This window comes from Dreissena polymorpha, chromosome 6 (assembly GCF_020536995.1).
Source record: "Dreissena polymorpha isolate Duluth1 chromosome 6, UMN_Dpol_1.0, whole genome shotgun sequence".
Lineage (NCBI taxonomy): Eukaryota > Metazoa > Mollusca > Bivalvia > Myida > Dreissenidae > Dreissena > Dreissena polymorpha.
In genome coordinates, this window is record NC_068360.1 from 65711779 (window position 1) to 65733050 (window position 21272).

The window sequence follows — 21272 nt, forward strand, 5'->3', positions numbered from 1 at the left end:
CCAGAAAAGGTGAGTAATGGCATCCCACTAAATCTCATGAAAGACACTGTGGACCTGCATCTCCATGACCAACAAGCGGGCTTCCGAAAAGAGTGATTGCACACTGATCTGATTGCAACCCTGAGCATAATTGGATAGTCCCTCTGTTGACTGCCAAGACACTAAGAGTGCCAAAAAAAGATCATCAACATTATCAGACAGTCTTGTAAAGTGATTACCTGCAGAATCTTGCATGGTAGACAACTCACAGACGCCTTTGAAATAAGAACGGGAGTAAAGCGAGGCTGCTTTGTCTCCCCTTTCCTATTCTGCCTGGCCATAGACTGGGTCATCAATTTGATTGAAGCAAAACAGAATCCAGTGGACACTGGAATTAGTTTGATAACCTTGATTTTGCTGGCGATCTTGCTCTTCTCTCTCACACCCAAAAACAGATGCAGTATAAGACATGTTAGCGTACAACTAAGATTAACTTGACTCTACCATCACTTGTGAGAAATGCAATATGTTCAAGACTTAAACATCAAACGACACATCGCAGTCCAGGGAGAGGCCCTGAAAGAGGTAGAAAGCTTCACCTATCTCGGCAGCATCCAGGGAAACTGGAGGAACGGATGCAGACGTCAAAACCGGCATCAGTAAAGCAAAATCAGCCTTCCATCAGCTGAAGAACATCTTGGATAGTCATCAACACCAAGATCAGGCTCTTCAATTGTTATCAAGCTATTTTATAATAAGCCATTACCTTGGGCACGGACTCTAGATGAGACAATACGCTCCGTGCCTTGGCAAACATTTGTTTTCCTCACAGGTCGCCATGACATAGTGGCTATGATGTCCGTCAAGCGACTGGATTCGATCCCCACTGTCTAAAGATCTTTACCTTTGACACTTGGTACTCGTTCTTCACAGGAAAAGGGACTCGAGGGCATTGCAACATAAGCTTTAGGCTTTCGATGCAATCGAGCTAAAATTAATAGGTTTACACTAAATGGTTTCCTGGTGCATAGCAGATTACCTTTTGAAAAAGTAATAACACTTGCTACGCCGCTGGGTCACATGGTTTATCTACTTGAATGGCAGCATTACTAATTCCGTATTGAACCAAACTCCGTATAGTATCATATTCGGCGTGTAACATCATTGTGTGGTTCACTACTGTTTTAAGTCCATGTCGTAAAATCTTACGGCAGGAGTCTCCGATTGATAAAGCTTTCAGTAGCAAAGTGATCATTAGAGCATTTCTGCGTAGCATACTAATACACCAACTCATTCGATTGGAGGAATACTGGCATAGATCATGTCTTCTAACCAGATTCAGATCTTTTAATACGCTGAGTATTGCACAGATAAGTAACACATCATTGCAGCTCTACTAGAATACATGATTGTTTGTACGTCATGTTACTTTCACATCGTTTGGTCCATACTGTGACATTTTGCTACTCGCAGCAGTTCCGATTTGAACAAAAGGAGAAAATTATCATAAGAAAATTATACCATTATTACGAAGCGACACACGATATTTTGCGCGATACACGAAGCGACACGCGATATTTAACACGATGTATCGCCTTTTGGGCTACCTACATAAGGGAAATATTTCGTGGTACATTCTCGCGCGTCACTTCGTGTATCGCGCAAAATATCGTGTGTCGCGCAAAATATCGTGTATCGCTTCGTGTGTCGTCCTTGATGAAAGAAATGCGAGATTATAGATGACACTATCCGGATTCCGTACATTGGTCAGATCAAGGGTTAAGTTTCAATAAATAATCGACTTTATTCCCAGTGGGCATCAAACGTTTTACGAACGTTGCTGAAACGTAATATTTAAGGTCGCAACGTCGGCAACCATTAACGAACGTTGCACACAAAACAATACCAGGACGTTCTATCAAAACGTTGCAAGGACGTTTCAGAAACGTTGCATTCGATTCCTACTCGGGAAGCGTTTCATTATCTCCTCTATAGACACCAAGTACTGTTTTGTTTAGTCTCGAAAGAGCGGTTGGCAGGATGTAGTTTTTTTTTTTTTATTTTATATTATTAAAAAAAAAGAATTTAAAAATGCTGCGATGCAACCTAAATACAACGTTGCAGCAACGTTTGGGTGTCCACTGGGTTAATCGTGTTGCATGTGTTATGACTATCACACAAGAATAGAAACGGTTGCAGACTCTTGGAATTATCGACTTTCGTAATACTGGTATTCCTTTAATGATACATAATTGAAAATCAATTTTCTGAAAGTTAAATTGAGCTCTTTCGGCGAAGAAGATGATATAACAACGGGTTTCCTATTTTCATATTCCTACGCTATACATTGACCATATCTTATGAGTCGAAACTTGTAATCGTCTAGTGTGGTAATATAGGGTCAGATGAGTAGCAGAAAATATAACCTGGTTTACCCACAACGTTTATGGTCGGCACAAACAACATAAACACATTGTTTTGATATATATATTATATATTAAAATTGTCTTAGGGCATGCTATAAGTTGAACATCTCAACTAATGCAGGCATAGCAGTTCAGGCTACAAATCCCCGGCTCGACCACAACTTGTGTGGGGGATTGTTAATGAAATCCTTTAAACGGCCATTTTCCCAACCCCTTGATTAACGTCGGACACTTGCCAGTTACTGACATAAGTATGTGTCTTTGTACCGGTAGCTCAGTTATCCAAGGAAAAGTATGAGTAAGTAAACTCACCGCTATGGTACAGCTATGGTACGACTGAATTAGTAGTGATGAAAACGGTAATAAATTCTATGCAAACGACAGACATGCTATAATAAGCGTATATCATATATGCACTGTAAACAAGTCAGCACAGTTTATTTAACAACCAACTACAGTCTAACCTGCCCCAGCGACCACCTTTGAATAGCGACCCCCTGTCGATAACGACCACATCGATTTCCTTCCGAACGAGTTCATTATATATTTTACCTGCGAAAAGCACCCACCGGCACACAACGACCAGCGATCACCATTTACATTCACAAAAGTTCATTTTAATAACTCACATGTAATTACATGGTTTAGCGTTCAAGGGTCTGAAGATGTATGAATATGTTTTGGCCACACGAATCTGCATTTCCAGTACATTGTTTCTCTGAATTAATATTTTTCTGGAAAGCTCGCCAGCGGAGTGAACTGGCTAATCTGGGACAGCACTTAACTAGGGTGCAGGATCACGTGACGTTGTGGGGTTCCCAATTTAATGTTAATGGATGCAAACACATCGGTAAGTGGTTTTTTTTTTCAAATAACTTTTTAAAACAATTTTTTAAGAATTTCAACTAGTGCCTGTAATACAGATTTTTATGCTGCTTATGGCAACGTGAACTATATCAGAATAACTTTATTTAATAAAGCCTGATTTTGTTAAAAACTTCCTTGTGTACTGCACGGATATTCTTCACGCAGCGTTAACTTTTGTCACCGATTTCAGACGTATTAAAGGATTTAAAAAGGTCGCCGTGGCGTAGTGGATATGGTGTTCGCCTAGCGATCGGGAGGTCACGGGTTCTATCCCCACTGTGGGAGCGTTCTTTAGATCTCCCCCAAAGACACCAAGGAAACGGTCTCGAGAGCGTTTCATATAAGCTTAAGGCTTGTTATCACACCGTGCAATCGACTAACGCATCGTCTGCGGTTCATCCATCGGCTGCGGAAGCGTATACATGTCGGATAAAAGCGGAGTGTAAGTATTTCCCTATTCTTTATATTTTACGTACTGAATTGAGCAGATATTCGCGTGTTCTTTGAGAGCCTAAGTAAGAATGACTTTGTGAACGTAATCCTTACCTTCCTAGCTGCCATTACTTTGATATATTGCGTGTAAATGATTTGTTTCAATACTGTCAAAGAATGAATTATTTAAAACGAAATCCACTCACCCATCCCATTTTATTTCAAAATACGAATGAAAATCTTAAAACTGTTTTTGTGATCAAAATATATGATAGTTCTATCGAATATAGTCAATGAGTAACGTCCAAATCTCATCATGCCAATTTTCATTTCCGCAGCCGATGGCTTGAGCATTATTTTATTTTCGCAGCCGATGTCATGACCATCTAATAAGTAGCCGCGGCCGTTGTCTTGAGCCGTTTTTCCAACCCCACTCGAATTTAAACGTTGATAAAAATGTTGTGTGTTCATGTGGGATGATGTAATTTGGCATAACCGAAGAAAAATGATTAAATATTTCAGTAAAATGTTGTTCATATTTATCTTTGGTCTAAATTCTGTGTAATTAGAGTTTGACAGAGAGAGTGGTGAATTTTGTTTGATTTTTGACCACATTTTAACGGATTTCTTTAAAGTAAGCAGCTAGGACAAGGTGCCTAAACCACGTGACTTTTTCGGCTATGTGTGGGACAATCGGATGTAAACAAAACGTCGCTTCAGGTAACGTTTTTGATAATTTCTTCATTATTTCAAAACCATTTTCAAAAAACAAAGACGAGTACCCGGTCATTGTCAAAAGACACAACTTTGGTAAGTTTGCGCTATATTAATTAAGTATTTTTTCCAAAAAGTGCAACCGCGTGTTTCAAAACACATGAAATGAAATGCTATGTGTGGTATATTTTTTGTTCAATCAACAAAACATTGATTACAATATTGTCGAGGGTTTAAAAAATAGGGCGGACATTGTTATTCTTCATAGATAAGCTACTTACATTGTATGTTTGCGCAAATACATCTGATTCGGAGTGTGTGTATGAAAATGTAATGATGCTATGTGTGGGACAAATTTTTTAAATGCTATGTGTGGTATACAAACTAAACTAGAGAATCGAAAGATTGACATTAACGTCAATAATATTTAGAGTCTGTCTGAATAACAAAAGTTGGTCAATAAACATTGTTGGTAGTGTTTTGCGCGCCTTAAATATGATAATCCTACGTTCATGTTACTCGAAATTATCATGATTGTCGATAACTTATATTCATATTTTGTTTACTTTTAGAATGTCATTTGTTTGCGAACGGTGTGGCAGAGAGGTCAAAACACGGTCGGGGATCTCCTAACACAAAGCCACCCACGCACGGACAGGAAAATAGTTCCGTTGGGCAAACTTTTTCTTGTTTCTATAAAATTGATTGTTACAAAATGTTGAATTTTCAGTGAATTGTTACTGCCAACAAATGCACTTGTTTAATACACAAAATCGTAAGGATTGTTTGTGCAAGATGTCATGTAAATATTGTTGCAACAAAACTACAAAAAGTGTCAGTTGTGTGTTTTTTAGCAGGAATGTGTAGGCATTTTTGACTGTAACGATAGTCACGTGGTTCAGGCGCGTAAGGATAACTTTCACAAAGTCATTCTAACTTAGGCTCTCAATGAACACGCGAATATCTGATCAATTCAATACGTAAAATATAAAGAATAGGGAAATACTTACACTCCGCTTTTACCCGACATGTGTACGCTTCCGCAGCCGATGGATGAACCGCAGACGATGCGTTAGTCGATTGCACGGTGTGCAAAGCATCAAAGGGCGTCGGGAGTTTCAGTGTAAAAGGCACTCAATGAAGTTACATGGAAAGATTTTTTTCTACTATAATATTAATATATTGGCCGATTATTTTTAAACAAAATAGAAAAAGATACTGGTATAACCATTATCTATGATTTTGTGTTATAACCCCCAAATAACCATTATCTATGATGTTGTGTTATAACCCGCAAATAACCATTATCTATGATGTTGTGTTATAACCCGCAAATAACCATTAACTATGATTTTGTGTTGTTACCCCCAAATATTTCATAGTTCATTTTATTTACATTGGTTTCCTTTTTTTACTGGCACCCGTGTGCAGTTTTCATTAATGGAACAGAACTGTGTAGGTTTTAAAAAATCTGCTTCATCTTGTAAGCGTAATTTTATATTTTTCTCAACTTCAAGGATAGATGATTCTGAACTTATTCTTACGTTGCTCATTCACGATAGGGTTTGAGTACTCATTGATATTAAAACACTATAAACGTTTTAATGTGTTTACGAACCCCCCGCCCCCATCCTCTCACACATATATTTCATGGGCATAATAAAAACAAAAAATGGTTACAATAAAACAGCATATTTATTTAAACTAAAATGTCTACATCAAAACAAAAAGTTAACATAGTACACAAATAAAATAATTTGATTCTACTGGGGCTCGAACCTTGGGCCTCTCACATGTGAAGCGAGCGTGTATATTACACTACGGAACCGCTTGAAAAAAACACCTTCTAACTAAGATATTAATAAGCTATTAATAGTCGGTTTAAATGTAAACCCGGAAGTTTAAACGCTGGATAGTGAGCGGGGTTAAAGGTCTATACCAAAGGGCCATACCACTGGCAAGATACGGGTCAGGCGTGCGGCTTTCTATATGTGGTTCTTAAATAAATACCTGTAGGAGGACTTGATAGTAATGAGTCTGGGGTGCTGTGATGGTGCTCCTCACTGATAAGCGGCTGCTTCCATTATCAAGACTTATTATTACAATTAATAATACGTGTCGCGCTTCGCGCTCTACAGCGCCTTTATTAGTAACTAGGTGGTTGATAGGATAGTGGAACAAAGAAGTTTTTCTTATATACAAAACCAGAAAGTTTTACGGTTCGCGTATTTGCCCAGCGCCTGTGATCTTTTATTATTGCCCAGTCCCTGTGATCAGTTATTAATTAAAAGAATTAGCTTTGCATTATTGGCAATAAATGTTTTAGTAAATGTAATAGGCACAAATGCAGTACTTATTTACACTAATTTACACAAAAAATCACCACAATGCAAGATATTCTGACAACAAAAATATATACATTGATCCGTAAAATAACTTTTCCTCCCATAAGCGAAAAAAAGTATTACATACTAGTCGCCGCACTTCAGTGCGACGCCAATAAATAGGTTTTAAAAAAATGATTTATTCTTTAAGATATCGGCACAAACTGCAAGAAAAAATGTCTTTTGTGCACTTAAGACTTTTGCAAATGTATTTCCAAAACGTGAGATATTGGAGAAAAAATCTTAACAGTGTGTTTACATTCTGTCCAGCCCGTGTGTAAACCCCTGAGAACCCCGTTGATTCTGCATCCTGTTAACGCAAATTTTTAAGCATTAAGCCCGTTTTGTCAGATCGAGGCTCATTTTTTAACCGTGGAAATAATAGTGTACTTCTTTTTACGCCATGGATGAGCTGCAGTATAAACATATAAAAGAAAAGTGAAACCGGAATGTTTGTTAATACTTTTTTTATTGCAAACAAATGTAAAAGTTTTAAAAACGTACGAATCATGCATTTCATGTAAAAAGTATGTATACGGTAGTAAACACGTGATAACTCATAAATCGACTCTACTGTGTAAAAATGACTATAAATGCCACATCGTTTGTAAATAAAAAGGTGAAGAAAAAATTTCTCGAATATCTTATAATATATATTACACAAACAAACAGTCTTCTGATAAATATTACAAAAGAGGCGTCGGTACTTTCAAGATCTGAAAAAAGAAAGTACATGGCATTAAAACATAAAGTACGAACACGTGTTTATCACAGCATTGTTTACAAAAGCAAAACATACACGCAAAAACCCCGTCTTTGTTTGCGAAATAAGAAGACCTCAAAACCAGGCCACCATGCGGTCACAACCTAGTACCTTGTTCTTTATATGAAAATCATACATGATATGAATTAAAAATATAACAGTCACCGACTGGTATTACAATATTTTAACCCTTTCAGTGCGGGAACCGAGTTTTGAAGGCCTTTGCAAACAGTTTGGATCCAGATGAGACGCCACAGAACGTGGCGTCTCATCTGGATCCAAACTGTTTGCTATTATGATAGTATTCTTTGAAAAATATCGAAGAAAATGCTTATTATAGAAATTCTGCAGACGACATTTTAGCAGACGACAAATTTCCCAGCATGCAAAGGGTTAAAGCTTATTGAAGTGCATTTGTTTTGTGTGTTTTTGTCAACAAACGAATCAGGTGTTTTGGCATTTCACCTATAAATATATGTAAAAGAAAAACATATAAGTCTTTTTTCTTCCTTTTTTCTACTAAAAAGGTAACAAGTTAAACGATTCTCCACGCTACCTATGCACTTTGTCGTGTTATTTAATATCCAATAAATACCTAAACAATCCTGATATTGTTCTAGCGTGGAAGACGACATACTGTCATGATTATAAATGAAACAGTATATAATGTTTTTTATGCAATGAACGCCTTGATTCTGGCTTTCACGGCGGCGTCGCACGAGAAGCACTTCCGGGCACTGGGGTCGGTGCTGCACGTCTCACAGGAAACCAGGTGACCGCACGGCAGGAACGCGATACACACGTCGTTTCTATGGCACCGCAGACATTTCCATTGCGCTTTTAAGGCGCGGTTTTCGCTGAGGAGCTTTTCTTTTACACTGTCGGCATATCTACCTAGAAAGACGAACATTAATTACTGAATTTATTAAAAGCAAACGTGTATTGCAATTCTAACATGAATCAGTAAAAAAATGTCCGAAGTGAGAAATTATGGCACTTGTTTATTTTACTGATAAGCTATCTATCGGTACCATACCGTACCGCTTCAGAGGTTCAAGCCGCATTCGAGAAAAAGTTTGTGGTCGTCTTATGATCGAAAACACAAAAATTATACAAGGTACATGTATACCTGAGATGTTTGTATTTTTTCTAGTATGAATGTTTATGGCTTTTTACCAAACAATCACGTGAACAATTAAGTATTGTTTATGACAATAAAGTAAAAAACATCAACAAACAACTCTTACCGCTATCATCTTGTGGATGTATTTCTGTCCCCTTAACAGGGGGAGCCTTTTTACGCCCAGAATTCGGTGCAAAAACTGGTTCCTTAGTCGAGCTGCTATCTCCACAACTGCCCTCCGGATTTGAGCTTGAGTATGGTGTTGTTCCAACGGTCGGTTCAGTCATAAGAGATAAATGTTGCGTGGATTGACCGGCTGTACATGTATATTCAGCCGTGTGTCCACGTGTGCCATTCTGATTTAAATTTAATCTAGAAGTAGATAACGGAGAAACGTCTTCACTTGCTGCTGGGCCGCTATTTCTTTCCTCTCTATCGCATTGCTCGTCTGATGTATCCAGCGAGTGCAGTATCCGGTTCAATCGTGGATTGGAACTTTCATTGATGTCGTCTGTTACTTGTGCGTTGACCTCAGAATTTCGTATCAAGAAAGGACAGCTAGGTGATACCAGTTTGTGTGCGCGCAGAGGATCGTCCCTTTCGTTCCAGTTACTGATGCGTTTGGCGCAGCAATAGCATATGACTTCATCGCCTTGACTGGCATAATAAAACCCAGCCTTGGCAAGTTTTATACAAGAAGGTTTCCCATAAGTTTGGTAAGTACGGAACGTGCATAGACGTAGCGATTCATGTCGCATACTCTCTTTGGGATGCACCCTTTTTCCTTCCGCCAGGCGAGTAACGATGGCATTTACTGGGCTAACAACCGGGGTCATCTTGTCCGATGTTGTTTTTTTTCACACACGCTAAAATTCGTTGTGCTTTCAGAATACAATTCGTAATTTGTATCTCGGAACATGAGATACATGCACTTTTATAGCAAATTTATATTAGCATGTGTCAAGTTCTCTATCCAATTAACCATAATAATTATTATTGTTGTAAGAAACAATAAAATACATAAATAAGTAGAAAAAAACACATATTTACATAGGAATATTATAGGAAGCAACAATAAACTGTAAGTATGTAAATAAATAATTTAAAATAATTATTTAATTTACGTTGACTTATTACTTAGTATTATCAATTTATCGTGCAATAATAATTATAATTTATTTTTATTTTATATATATTTTTTTAAATAAAATATTTATGGAGAAACATCAATATCGACAAATTAAAATTTATCTGTAAAAAACATGCTTATAATCCACACCGATGCGTTTACATACATTACACTGGGACTGTCATTCCTAGAACAGTGAATATTGCAGTACGAATCCAATGAAGCTGCTTTTTGCGTTCAATATGTACGTGTAGCAGACGAATAAATAGATGTTGAAGTAAACAAAAATAGTCAGGTGGTCATTTATAAGAATCCTAAACTCCAGTATCGCAATCGTATGCAATCCTACGATACTAATCTAGAAAACCCCATTCTATACATAGATGGTGACGTCACTACGTTATTGTCAGTAAGACCGGTGTGGCGTAAAATATGAAAGACCCGTAAAATATGCAAGTGCGCATGTGCAAAGGGATCACAACATCCGGCGTAAAAAGTGCAAGTTGCATATGTAAATATATTAATAAATCTACGAAAAGAGATGATAATTAACATTCTTATCATTATGTAATGTCAGCCACGTAAGCCATGCTGTTGATTGCATAGGTGTCACACGGATTTAACGGTGTAATGTACGTTTTTACGATGATAAAAGATGGCATATAGTGTCCGCCATTATGGTTGAGAACATCCTGAGAGGCCCTGTTGTATGTGTAGACGATAAAAATACAATAATATTAAATAAACATGACTATTCGAACCTACTCCTATAAATATGAGGTCGATTTACATCATAAATATGAGGTCGATTTACATCGACCTCATATCGTTTAACGTTATTTTGCAATAGCATCGTTCCGACATGAATTCATGTCGGAAGATTTAACGGCATCAAATTCATATAACAGCACAGAATAATCATGCAATAAATAATTAAACATAAAATATAAACATTATTTTACTAATTGCATTAGAAAAATGTTTATACAAACTTACAAGTAATGATAGTCCAGACCTTAAAACACTACCACTGTTCAAATTCCATATTGTTGCCATATAGCACTGTGTAAATTGAAAGTTGCATAATGTTACCTCATTGGTCGGTTATAAATACAATGTTTCTCTATATATAGTATTCGATTTAGACGAAAATAATAATTTACGTGGAATGTCATATTAGTTTTCCATTAAAACTATGATCTTGCCGTGTGTGTTTATGGACGTTATTTATTATGTTATACTTATTTTTGTATTTCATTAAGAATTAGAACGTGTAGCCCTTTTTGTTAACTGTTTTTAGCAAACGATTCGCGGCTTAATAAGACACGGAAAATAGTTAAAGCGACACTTTCATTTAAAGGTTTAATGTGAACAATATTAAATGAAACTTTTTTTTGGTATTAATATATTTTATTGACATGTTACTTCGATACTTGAAAAGGTGTTTAGTCTTTAAAAAGATGTCGCTGATATTGTTAATTTCAATAACTGTTAATATGCTTAATGTTGTATAAGAAATTGAATAGTTTCACTGAGTTGTATTCACGCCTAAAATCCGATATCGTAAAACGCGCAACGGTTAAGAATAAGGTCTGAATAAGTTTAAGTATTCATATTCGAATATCAGCAGCTGTGCCAGCTGGGAAGTCCTGTTTTGGATTTAAAAAACCGCAAGCGAAACAACATACTTTTTTAAGTCTTGCACTTAGACTCCATGATCACAAGTATAGGTCCCTGCTGTGGCGTATGACACCATACTGTAGTGTTATTTAGTATTGGTCGGCACAGTATCTGATCATAACGAGATAATTGGTTTGTGCTGAACACAGGGGCAATAAAACCACAGATCTATCAATAAACAAGATTATTGAGATATCTTTTATTGAACACCGCGATAAAAATGCTCAAACCACGGACTCTAGATTACACGGATAAGAAACATGGCAACATTCTCAGAATCATCACTGTTATATGTGTAATCACTTAACAATTCGTCTAAAAATAATTTATATATTTGAGTTGAAGACGATGTACTGTTGTATAAGTCTGAATAAACTATCTGTCTGCCTGTCTAATTCTAAGCCGTCATCGTCCCAGTGAAAAAAATCTGATTTTGAATAGTTGGACATGATGCCCTGATGTCAAAATACGAAATGACCCGCGTAACACCGACCGTGATTTTCAAGAATCTTTAATAAATTGATAATTTAAGGTAAATATCATTTCATATAATTATACACAACTCCCTTGTTGATAATTAACATCAAACGATGAATGTTTTTGACACCCATTTTATTTCAAGTATGCATGCAAAGCCGAATAAAATCGAGAGGGTCCGCTATATACGCTGTTTCATCATAAATTTAACACCCTTTCTGTGTTATAAACAAGAGCTGAAATCGTTAATTTATTCAGATTTATTTATAAGATAAGATAAGATAAGATAAGATAATCTTTTATTATAGTGACATGTGTTTACGTACAAGGTGTTGACAGACATATATACAATGCATAAAAGAACAGCCGGCCTAATAGGCCTATAAGTCACCTTAACGGCAGTGTAACATATAACGTGATCACTATTATACAAATGGACAATAAAATATTTGAGCAACATGCTGAGTTCAATGAATAAATTAGAAACAATAAATCAGGTTCATCCAAGTTAGATCAATATAAGAATAATTTCAGTAGTACTAAAATTATCCAATTAAGAAGGCATATTTCTGAATAATATGTAATACGTAGATGGTATTTATAAGTTCATTTACAATATTATATTATTTTAAAGTTTAAAATGACACAACTGCATACAACATATATTTTTACAAATATAACATACTGCTTCTGATATAGAACGCATTAACAACAAATTTCGCACACTTTCTAGGATGACGCTTAACCAACACAGTTAATTTATCTTTATTTGATTGATTTGTAGTATATTCTTCAGAGATCAAAATATTCCCAAATATAACTGATCTTGTGTTTTCATAAAGAGCACATTCAACAAGAAAATGAGTTTATAATAAGCTTTATTGATATGTTTCGTGAACAAAATACTACAATATATTCCATAAAAAAAAAATAATAATCATGGCAAAGGAAATTCAATGGCCGGTTTCTAAACAAAAGCATAATCGCCAAGACCGTAGCATCAGTTCAGTGCGTTAGGAACGCGCGCTACTTTCTTCCGCCTTCATTCCTTAATTACTTTCGTTTTTAAACATTTTTTTCTATCGTTTACAGAATTCTATTCTCCTAAGCAAGATGTAATTTTTGAAACTGAACTCCAAATATAAACGCAACAAATTGGTATTAAGTACGAACATGTCAACCGTAAATCTAGATTCTAAAACGGTATGATATTTGCAAAAGTTAAAGTTATAACTCGCCGGGCTGTCGAAATCAGAAGAAAAACTTAATATATATTTATATATCTATTTACTACGTAACGTAAGCTTTCTAATGATATATAATTTGTCAAAATCGGCCGAGAAATGAAACTATAATTCAACAAAAGACGTGAGTGGGTACATCAAAATGTATAACCTCGGCGCTACGCTGCACGCTAATTGTACAAGATCGATAGCCACAACACGGTAAAACGCGCGGTGGTAAAACATAAAATGTGTATTTCTTGTGTTTAACTCGCTATAAATCCATTAATAACAACGGGAATATACTAAGAGTTATATTTTTTTGAAAGAGGAATTAATAAGCAACAAGATAACGTATAAACCAATGAAATCGGATGAATATTTTTTGCATAAGATTAAATTTACTACAGTAAGGGTCAAATACTCGATTCATCTCCTATAAATACACACTCCGTGATACAACTGGTAGTTTTAACACACACATAAAGGTTTCATTTAATAAAGAGTACAGAAAGCTAAAAAGTGATGTGTTTTGTTGTACAACAACAATTGGTTATGTGTAACCTATTCAAAAAATAATTTCGTTCAAGATAATTCAATGTAATTCTTTAAACGACAAACACACTTCGTGTGTTGTGTATGTTTATTTTTAAAAATGTACATAAGTGGTTTAAAAGCACAATTTTTACACATTTAAGAGGTAATCGCTCACATTTATGTCTTATTAATGATAATTTTATGCATTAGCAAAGATTTAACGAGAAAAACTGAAGTTTAAGTTGAACTCAATTTGCTATATGAAAACGACGGTAGCCGTTTAGACGTAAGCGGGGTAGCTTACGTCTAATTATTTGGACTAATTCGAACCTAAATAATGCAAGAAACATGGTATGTATTCATTTACTACATGAAGGAGAACAAATACTTTAAAGACAAGCTGTACACGTTGAATAAATTCAGCATACAAGATGCTTGACTTGCATATGTTGCGGATAAAGGGATTGTCAACCACGACAACGAAGAAAAGAACAGTTGTTAAATACTGTATTTTTTCACAATTGGTTATATTGATTAAAATATCACGACATGTCAAAAATTAAGAGGTTCGAAAGATGGTTCGTCCACGATTTATTACATGACTTAACAAAAGATGTGGTATGTCTACCAGGTAACTACCAGTCAACTATAAATAACACCAGTAGATTGATCATCATCGTCATGTGGTAAATCCAGGAAAATGCAAACTGTGCATGCGTAATGAATTGTATACATTATATATAAAAAATGATCAATCTACTTGCGATATTTAGATTGTGTATATTGTTATATCACCTATTTTCACGATCTACTTTCGATTTCACATCGTAAAATTTTATTACCAATTATACTGAAAATATGAACTTTTTTCAAGTAATATAATATACCGGTTGTGATATGTTCATCAATATAAACTAATAGTTGTTAAAAAAAATGGTATTTTAGAACTTTTCTTTTTTCGTCATTTGTGGTTGACAGTCCCTTTAAAATACACATTTGAACAAAAAAACAACAACTATATTCTAACCTGAAGTATCCATGAAAGTTAGTTTCAGTCTTTGATAATCTTTATATAAAATAACCTAAATGAGCTAAATTGGTTTTAAAAACAGATGAACAGTTGGTAAGTTAAGCACAAAGAAATATTGACTTGCATATTTTATGGCCACACTTGCAAATTTTTTGGCTAAACTTGCAAATTTTATAGCCACAAATGTATATTTTTATAATAATTTTTTAAGTGAAACTATGTAAGAAAAATGGCTTCTAACAGATGAGTGCCTGTTAATGAACAACACCATGATAACTAAGCTATATGTGTGGGAAATATTAACCATTTAGCACCATAAAGCGGGTATATATGATCTTGTCAAATATTTATTAATTAATATAAAATATGTAAAAAACTTATTATACATATATTTCAATATAAACTAAAATAAAAGTTAAGAAGAACATGTGTCGCCAAAATGCTAAATAAGCCAGATATTTAATTCTGAAATCGAAAAAGGCTGTACAGCCGAATTCGCAGCATGTATATTATGCATGTACGATGTGAATCTAAATTTAGTTTAACGGTTCATTTGAAATACTGCATCGATATTGGTTCATACGACACCGAACACTTACTAAAAAGACGAATGCATCGGTTATTACAGGAAAATATGTACGAATTATCTTCGTCACAATAGGCTCGGGGGATAATTTGTATTTGCTGTATTTTATGAAATTCGTCTTAAATGTATCATTTTTCTTACATATTGTGTGTTATTATAACATATTTGTATCAATACATCAAAATTTAACACATATAAAAATCGTATAATTACGCTTTAAAACGTTGACTTGGATATTTTACAACAAAAAATGCATATTTGGACATGATAGTACATGACTTCTCTTCCTGTTTTTTTTTAAGCGGCCTTGTCCCCCTCATTTTGTGAAAAAATGAGCTGCGAACAGTTCCAAACTGTAAATAAATGAGTCGCAAACTTTCTAAAATTAGTCAGTGAGCTCTTGTCTTATGAAAGCATTTTGTATTTAAACTTGGAGCAGATTGGTGAAAATTCTTTAGGAGTGTGTATCCTCACGAAAGTGTGACGGAAGGATAGACACTGAGAGCCTAATGCTGCCTTTTTGATACAGCACAACCGACTTTGTGTTTGTGAACAGAATGTATATAATGTAAAATAACATGTTTGAAAATCAATGAATTAAACTCTTCATTTAACGTTTAATTGTATCTGCCCAGGATAACATTCAAAATTATTGTACATGTGTGATGCCTTTATGCTATAAATTACTGGTAATTAATAAATAACTACCACTTGAAGTAATACCGTGACAAGTGCTAGACCTTTAACTACCCACACTTGCATTTAAAATACTTTTTTATTGGAAATTCCTGTCAATGTTAGTTACGAATTCAGCGAACATATAGTTATTTCTTATTAAGTGCCAAAGTTTATAATAAAAATGGTGCAGTTGTATCCCTAAGATTAATAATAGCACATATAAATTATGACAAGGTACACATTTCTGCAAATTATTATACTTGTACCAAAAATCACCTGTCTAGGGGCATCATAAATTCTTATCTGTTGTAATCAACACCCCTAGTGATATATGGTTTCTAAACCCCATTCTGATCAGCCATAAATCACAGTCAAGAGTGAGAAAATGTTGTTATCAGATACAATTCTTATCAGACACTGGTCATTAATGGGTTAACTTATACATCATATTCACCAAAAAATAATTTACTGAACATTCACCAATTACAAAAATCTATACTTTCAATCTTATTTTTTCCAACAGGTTTTAATGTTATAATGCAATCTGAGATGAACAAAAGGGTCATAAGCCACATATATAAATTATATAATTTATGTAAATTTAAAGTATGACTTTAGTTGTTTGTAATTCCTAGTTTGAAAAACAATAATGCAAATTAAAAAAAATATATGACAGTTGCAAAAAGAAAAAAAGACACATTTCCAGTATGTACATGTATACACAATAAAAGTATGAATAAATTGCACTAACAGGTGAAAAAGGCATAGAAACACATTTTAATTTTAGTAACGGTACAGTACCGGTACTCTATTAATGGTATTTTGTAACAAGTTGAAAAGAATAGAAATATTAGAGGTGAAAAAGATGCATATTCAATTCGTATAAAGTATTCTATACAATACAACTCAATGGCATTGTAACAACAAGCATCAAATTTATATATTAAGTTGCAAGACAACAGTACTGAACAATTTCCATTTGCTGGGATGAATTGTTAGTTGTGTTTTTATTAGCTCATCTATTTTTTGAAAAAAAAATGAGCTATTGTCATCACCATGGCGTCGGCGTTGGCGTCCGGTTAAGTTTTGCGTTTAGGTCCACTTTTCTCAGAAAGTATCAATGCTATTGCATTAAAACTTGGTACACTTACTTACTATCATGAGGGGACTGGACAGGCAAAGTTAGATGACTCTGGCGTGCATTTTGACAGAATTATGTGCCCTTTTTACACTTAGAAAATTGAAAATTTTGGTTAAGTTTTGTGTTTAGGTCCATTTTATTCCTTAAGTATCAAAGCTATTGCTTTCATACTTGCAACACTGACTAACTATCATAAGGGGACTGTGCAGGCAAAGTAATGTAACTCTGACTGGCATTTTGACAAAATTATGTGCCCTTTTTATACTTAGAAAATTGAAAATTTGGTTAAGTTTTGTGTTAAGTTCCACTTTATTCCTACAGTATCAAAGCTATTGCTTTCATACTTGCAACACTTATTAAATATCATAAGGGGACTGTGCAGGCAAAGTTATGTAACTCTGACTGGCATTTGGACGAAATTATGGGCCCTTTATACTTAGAAAATTGAAAATTTGGTTAAGTTATGTGTTTTGGTCCACTTTACCCCTTAAGTATTATAGATATTGCTTTCATACTTGGAACACTCGCAAACTATCATAAGGGTACAGTAAAAGGACAAGTTGCATAACTCTTGTTGTCATTTACACGGAATTATGGCCCTTTTTTTACTTAGTAACTTTGAATATATGGTTAAATTTTGTGTTTCGATCCACTTTACTTCTAAAGTATCAAGGCTATTGCTTTCAAACTTCAAATACTTTCATGCTATCATGAGGTTACTGTACCTGGCAAGTTGAATTTTACCTTGACCTTTGAATGACCTTGACTCTCAAGGTCAAATTATTAAATTTTGCTAAAATTGCCATAACTTCTTTATTTATGATTAGATTTGATTGATACTTTGAAAAAACTACTCTTACCTGACATACCACAATAGACTCCACCCAAACCATCCCCCGTGCCTTCCCCCCCGAATCCCCCCCTATTTTTTTATATTTTTTTTTAAGATCATCTCACAAATGACCACCACACCCTCACACTATACCACCCCACCCACCCCCCAATTTTTTTTTAGAAACGGTTAAAAAACACAAATATTTATTTTTATTATTTTATGTTTGAAATACTGTCCGACCATCGCACCCAAGAATCCCCCACACCCCCCCTCCCCCCCACCCGAATCCCCCCTCCTAATTATTTTTTTTAAAGATCATCTCAAAAATGACCACCACACCCTCACACTATACCCACCCACCCCCCAATTTTTTTTTATTTGAAACGGTTCAAAACACAAATATTTATTTTTATTATTTTATGTTTGAAATACCGACCAACCATCGCACCCAAACCCCCACACTATACACCCCTCTTCACTCCACCCCTCCCTCCTTTGTGATTGAAAATGAGAGTCCTTTCACCTTTAAAAAGAAAATAGATGAGCGGTCTGCACCCGCAAGGCGGTGCTCTTGTTAATTTATATTTTTACTTTACCGGTAGTTACCATAGATATATACTTAATGTATTTCTTGTCTCCTGTTATGCTTGGAATGCATTTATTGATTGTACACTTGTAGAAGTATAGCTTTATAAACAAAATAACATAATTATGATGCCAGCATTTGTGTGAATTTTTCTACAAAAATTAATAGGCAAAGAAATCCTTCATGCCTATTTGTGTATGTGTTTGTATTCAACGGTGAAAAGTCTTGGCTGTTATATTGTCAACTGTATGCTAATATTTCTTTAAATTTCAGAACTGAGAACAGACTTCACAAGGTCTAAGAAGGTCTAATACATGCCAACAGCAAATCAATTCCGTTGATGTTCTCTCTACATATCAATGGACAAATAAAGCTCTCGATATTAAGTGAACAAATAACACTGGATTACTTAATTCAATTTTATAACTGCACTACCATGACCATGAATAATTGTGCTAAGGTACAGCTGGCTTGGTTTGGACACATCACCAGGCACAACTCTTTGTAAGGCTGTTTTCCAGGGTACGCTAGAGGAAGGTCGACGATGAGGCCATTTGTAGAAAAGATGGATGGATAATGTAAAAAAATGGACATGCCTTTCCATGGATGAATTACTCAAAGCTGCACACAACAGACCCGACTGGAGGAGCATTTCTGTATCGTGGTCCCTCATTTTCCCAAACAAGCTGAACCAGTTTGAGAATTACTGGGATAAAGAAATAATTTAATCTAACAGTCATGTATTTGAATTTTTGAACACGCCAATCTATATTATGTATATGTGCAGAATCTTTACCTCTCAGACTATGACATTACCAATTTAAAGTACTGGAAATTTAGTTAATTTTAAGTAAAAATTACATTTGTTTCATAAGCATGTATTATTTATTTCATTATTTTTAACTCACCTGAGCACAAGGTGCATATGGCGTGCTTTTAGGATCAGTATTTGTCCCTTGTGCGTCATCAACACTTTTATCCAGGTTTTCGGAAGGAAAAAACTGGTTATTAGATTGGCGAATGTCGGCGGGCTGGCGGGCGAAACAAGCTTGTCCGGGCCATAGCTATGTCGTTCATTGTGAGATTTTAAAATCATTTGGCATAGATGTTCACCATCATGTTACTGTGTGTCGGGCGCAAGAATTACATCGATATTTCCAAGGTCAAGGTCACATTTGGAGTTCAAAGGTCAAAAATGGCCATAAATGAGCTTGTCCAGGCCATAACTATGTCATTCATTGCGAGATTTAAAATTCATTTGGCACTTTTGTTCAACATTATTGGACATTGAACGGTGTGTCATGCGAAAGAAATACGTCAATATCTCCAAGGTCAAGGTCACACTTAGAGTTCAAAGGTAAAAGATGGCCATAAATGAGCTTGTCCGTGCATAACTATGTTGTTCATTGTGAGATTTCAAAATCAATTGGCACATATGTTCAACATCATTGAACGGTGTGTCATGCGAAAGAATTGCATTGGTATCTTGATATTGTCCGGGCTATAACTATGTCATTCATTGTGAGATTTTAAAACTACTTGGTACATGTGTTCACAAACATTGGACGATGTGTCATGCTAAAGAATTACGTCAATATCTCCATGGTCAAGGTCACACTTTGAGTTCAAAGATGGCCATAAATGATCTTATTCGGGCCATTACTGTCATTCTTTGTCAGATTTTAAAATGAAAATGCACATTTATTTTGTTCACAGTCATTGGACGGCATGTCATGCAAAAGAATTCAAGAGTTCAAAGGTCAAAATGGCCACATGATAATGGCGTAATAATTCTTAAGAATCACATAAATTAGCTTCTCTTGTTTTGTGAAGACAACATGCAAAATATTCTGTGTCAATGCATGTGGGGGTATAATTATGTCACGTGTATGACAAAGCCCTTGTTATCCCCCGCCATCGGCGGAGGGATATTGTTTTGGCGTTGTTCTTCTGTCCGTCCGTCCGTCTTTCCGTCCGTCCAGCGCCATATCTTGGAAGTGCTTTGGCGTATTTCATTGAAACTTGGTATGAGTATATATATGGATAAGATAATGATGCACGCCAAATGGCATTGTACACCATCTGTAAATAACAGAGTTATGTCCCTTTGTATCTTGAAAAAATGCTTAATTGAGTGTCAAATATAACACTTGTCCAGAAGCATATTGGCGGGGGATATCAATTCAACAAATTTGTTTGTTATAAATATATTTTTGTAAAAACCTTGTTGTGACAATTTTGTCCCTTGTTCCTTGTTAACACTATAGGTAACATTTATTGCTTGATTGCCATGAAACATGTTAAGAAAATGTGTCCCAATGATATCTTTGTTGGGTTTGAAACTGTGTCACACCAGGTCAAAACCTAGGTCACTAGATAAAAATAAACAAAAAAATGGTCACATTTATTGTTCAATCTTCTTGAAACTTGGGCAAACATATGTCTTAATGATATCTCAGCTGTGTTCGAAAATGTTTCGGGTTCGTTGAAAAACATGGTCGCTAGGGGGAATCTTTTCTCACATGGCTAAAGTAAAACCTTAACACTCTAGAAATCACATTTATACTTCAACGTTCATTAAACTTGGTCAGATCATTTGTTCTTATAATAGCTCTGCTTTGTTCGAAAATGGTTATGGTCTGTTGAAAAACATGGCCACCAGGTGGTGGGGCAGTTTACCTC

General features: G+C 35.2%; 1 protein-coding gene and 1 long non-coding RNA gene across 2 annotated transcripts; one reads left to right on the forward strand and one right to left on the reverse strand.

Moving 5' to 3' along the window:
- Positions 1-8238: 8238 nt before the first annotated feature.
- Positions 8239-9524, reverse strand: LOC127835756 (baculoviral IAP repeat-containing protein 2-like). Its single transcript, XM_052362195.1, has 2 exons — positions 8813-9524; positions 8239-8459 (listed from the first exon to the last, which is right to left on the reverse strand). Exons 1-2 carry the CDS (start codon positions 9522-9524, stop codon positions 8239-8241), a joined length of 933 nt encoding a protein of 310 aa, XP_052218155.1.
- A 713-nt stretch (positions 9525-10237) lies between these two features.
- Positions 10238-20989, forward strand: LOC127834074 (uncharacterized). Its single transcript, XR_008027783.1, has 2 exons — positions 10238-10449; positions 18864-20989. It is a non-coding gene; the product is annotated as an uncharacterized LOC127834074 (long non-coding RNA).
- The last annotated feature ends 283 nt before the right edge of the window (positions 20990-21272 follow it).

Excerpts from the sequence above, each read along its gene's own strand:
- LOC127835756 (XM_052362195.1), bottom strand. The coding sequence starts at position 9,524 with ATGACCCCGGTTGTTAGCCCAGTAAATGCCATCGTTACTCGCCTGGCG. Across the intron at positions 8,460-8,812 it reads ACATCCACAAGATGATAGCG|GTAGATATGCCGACAGTGTA; the intron begins GTAAGAGTTGTT and ends TCGTCTTTCTAG.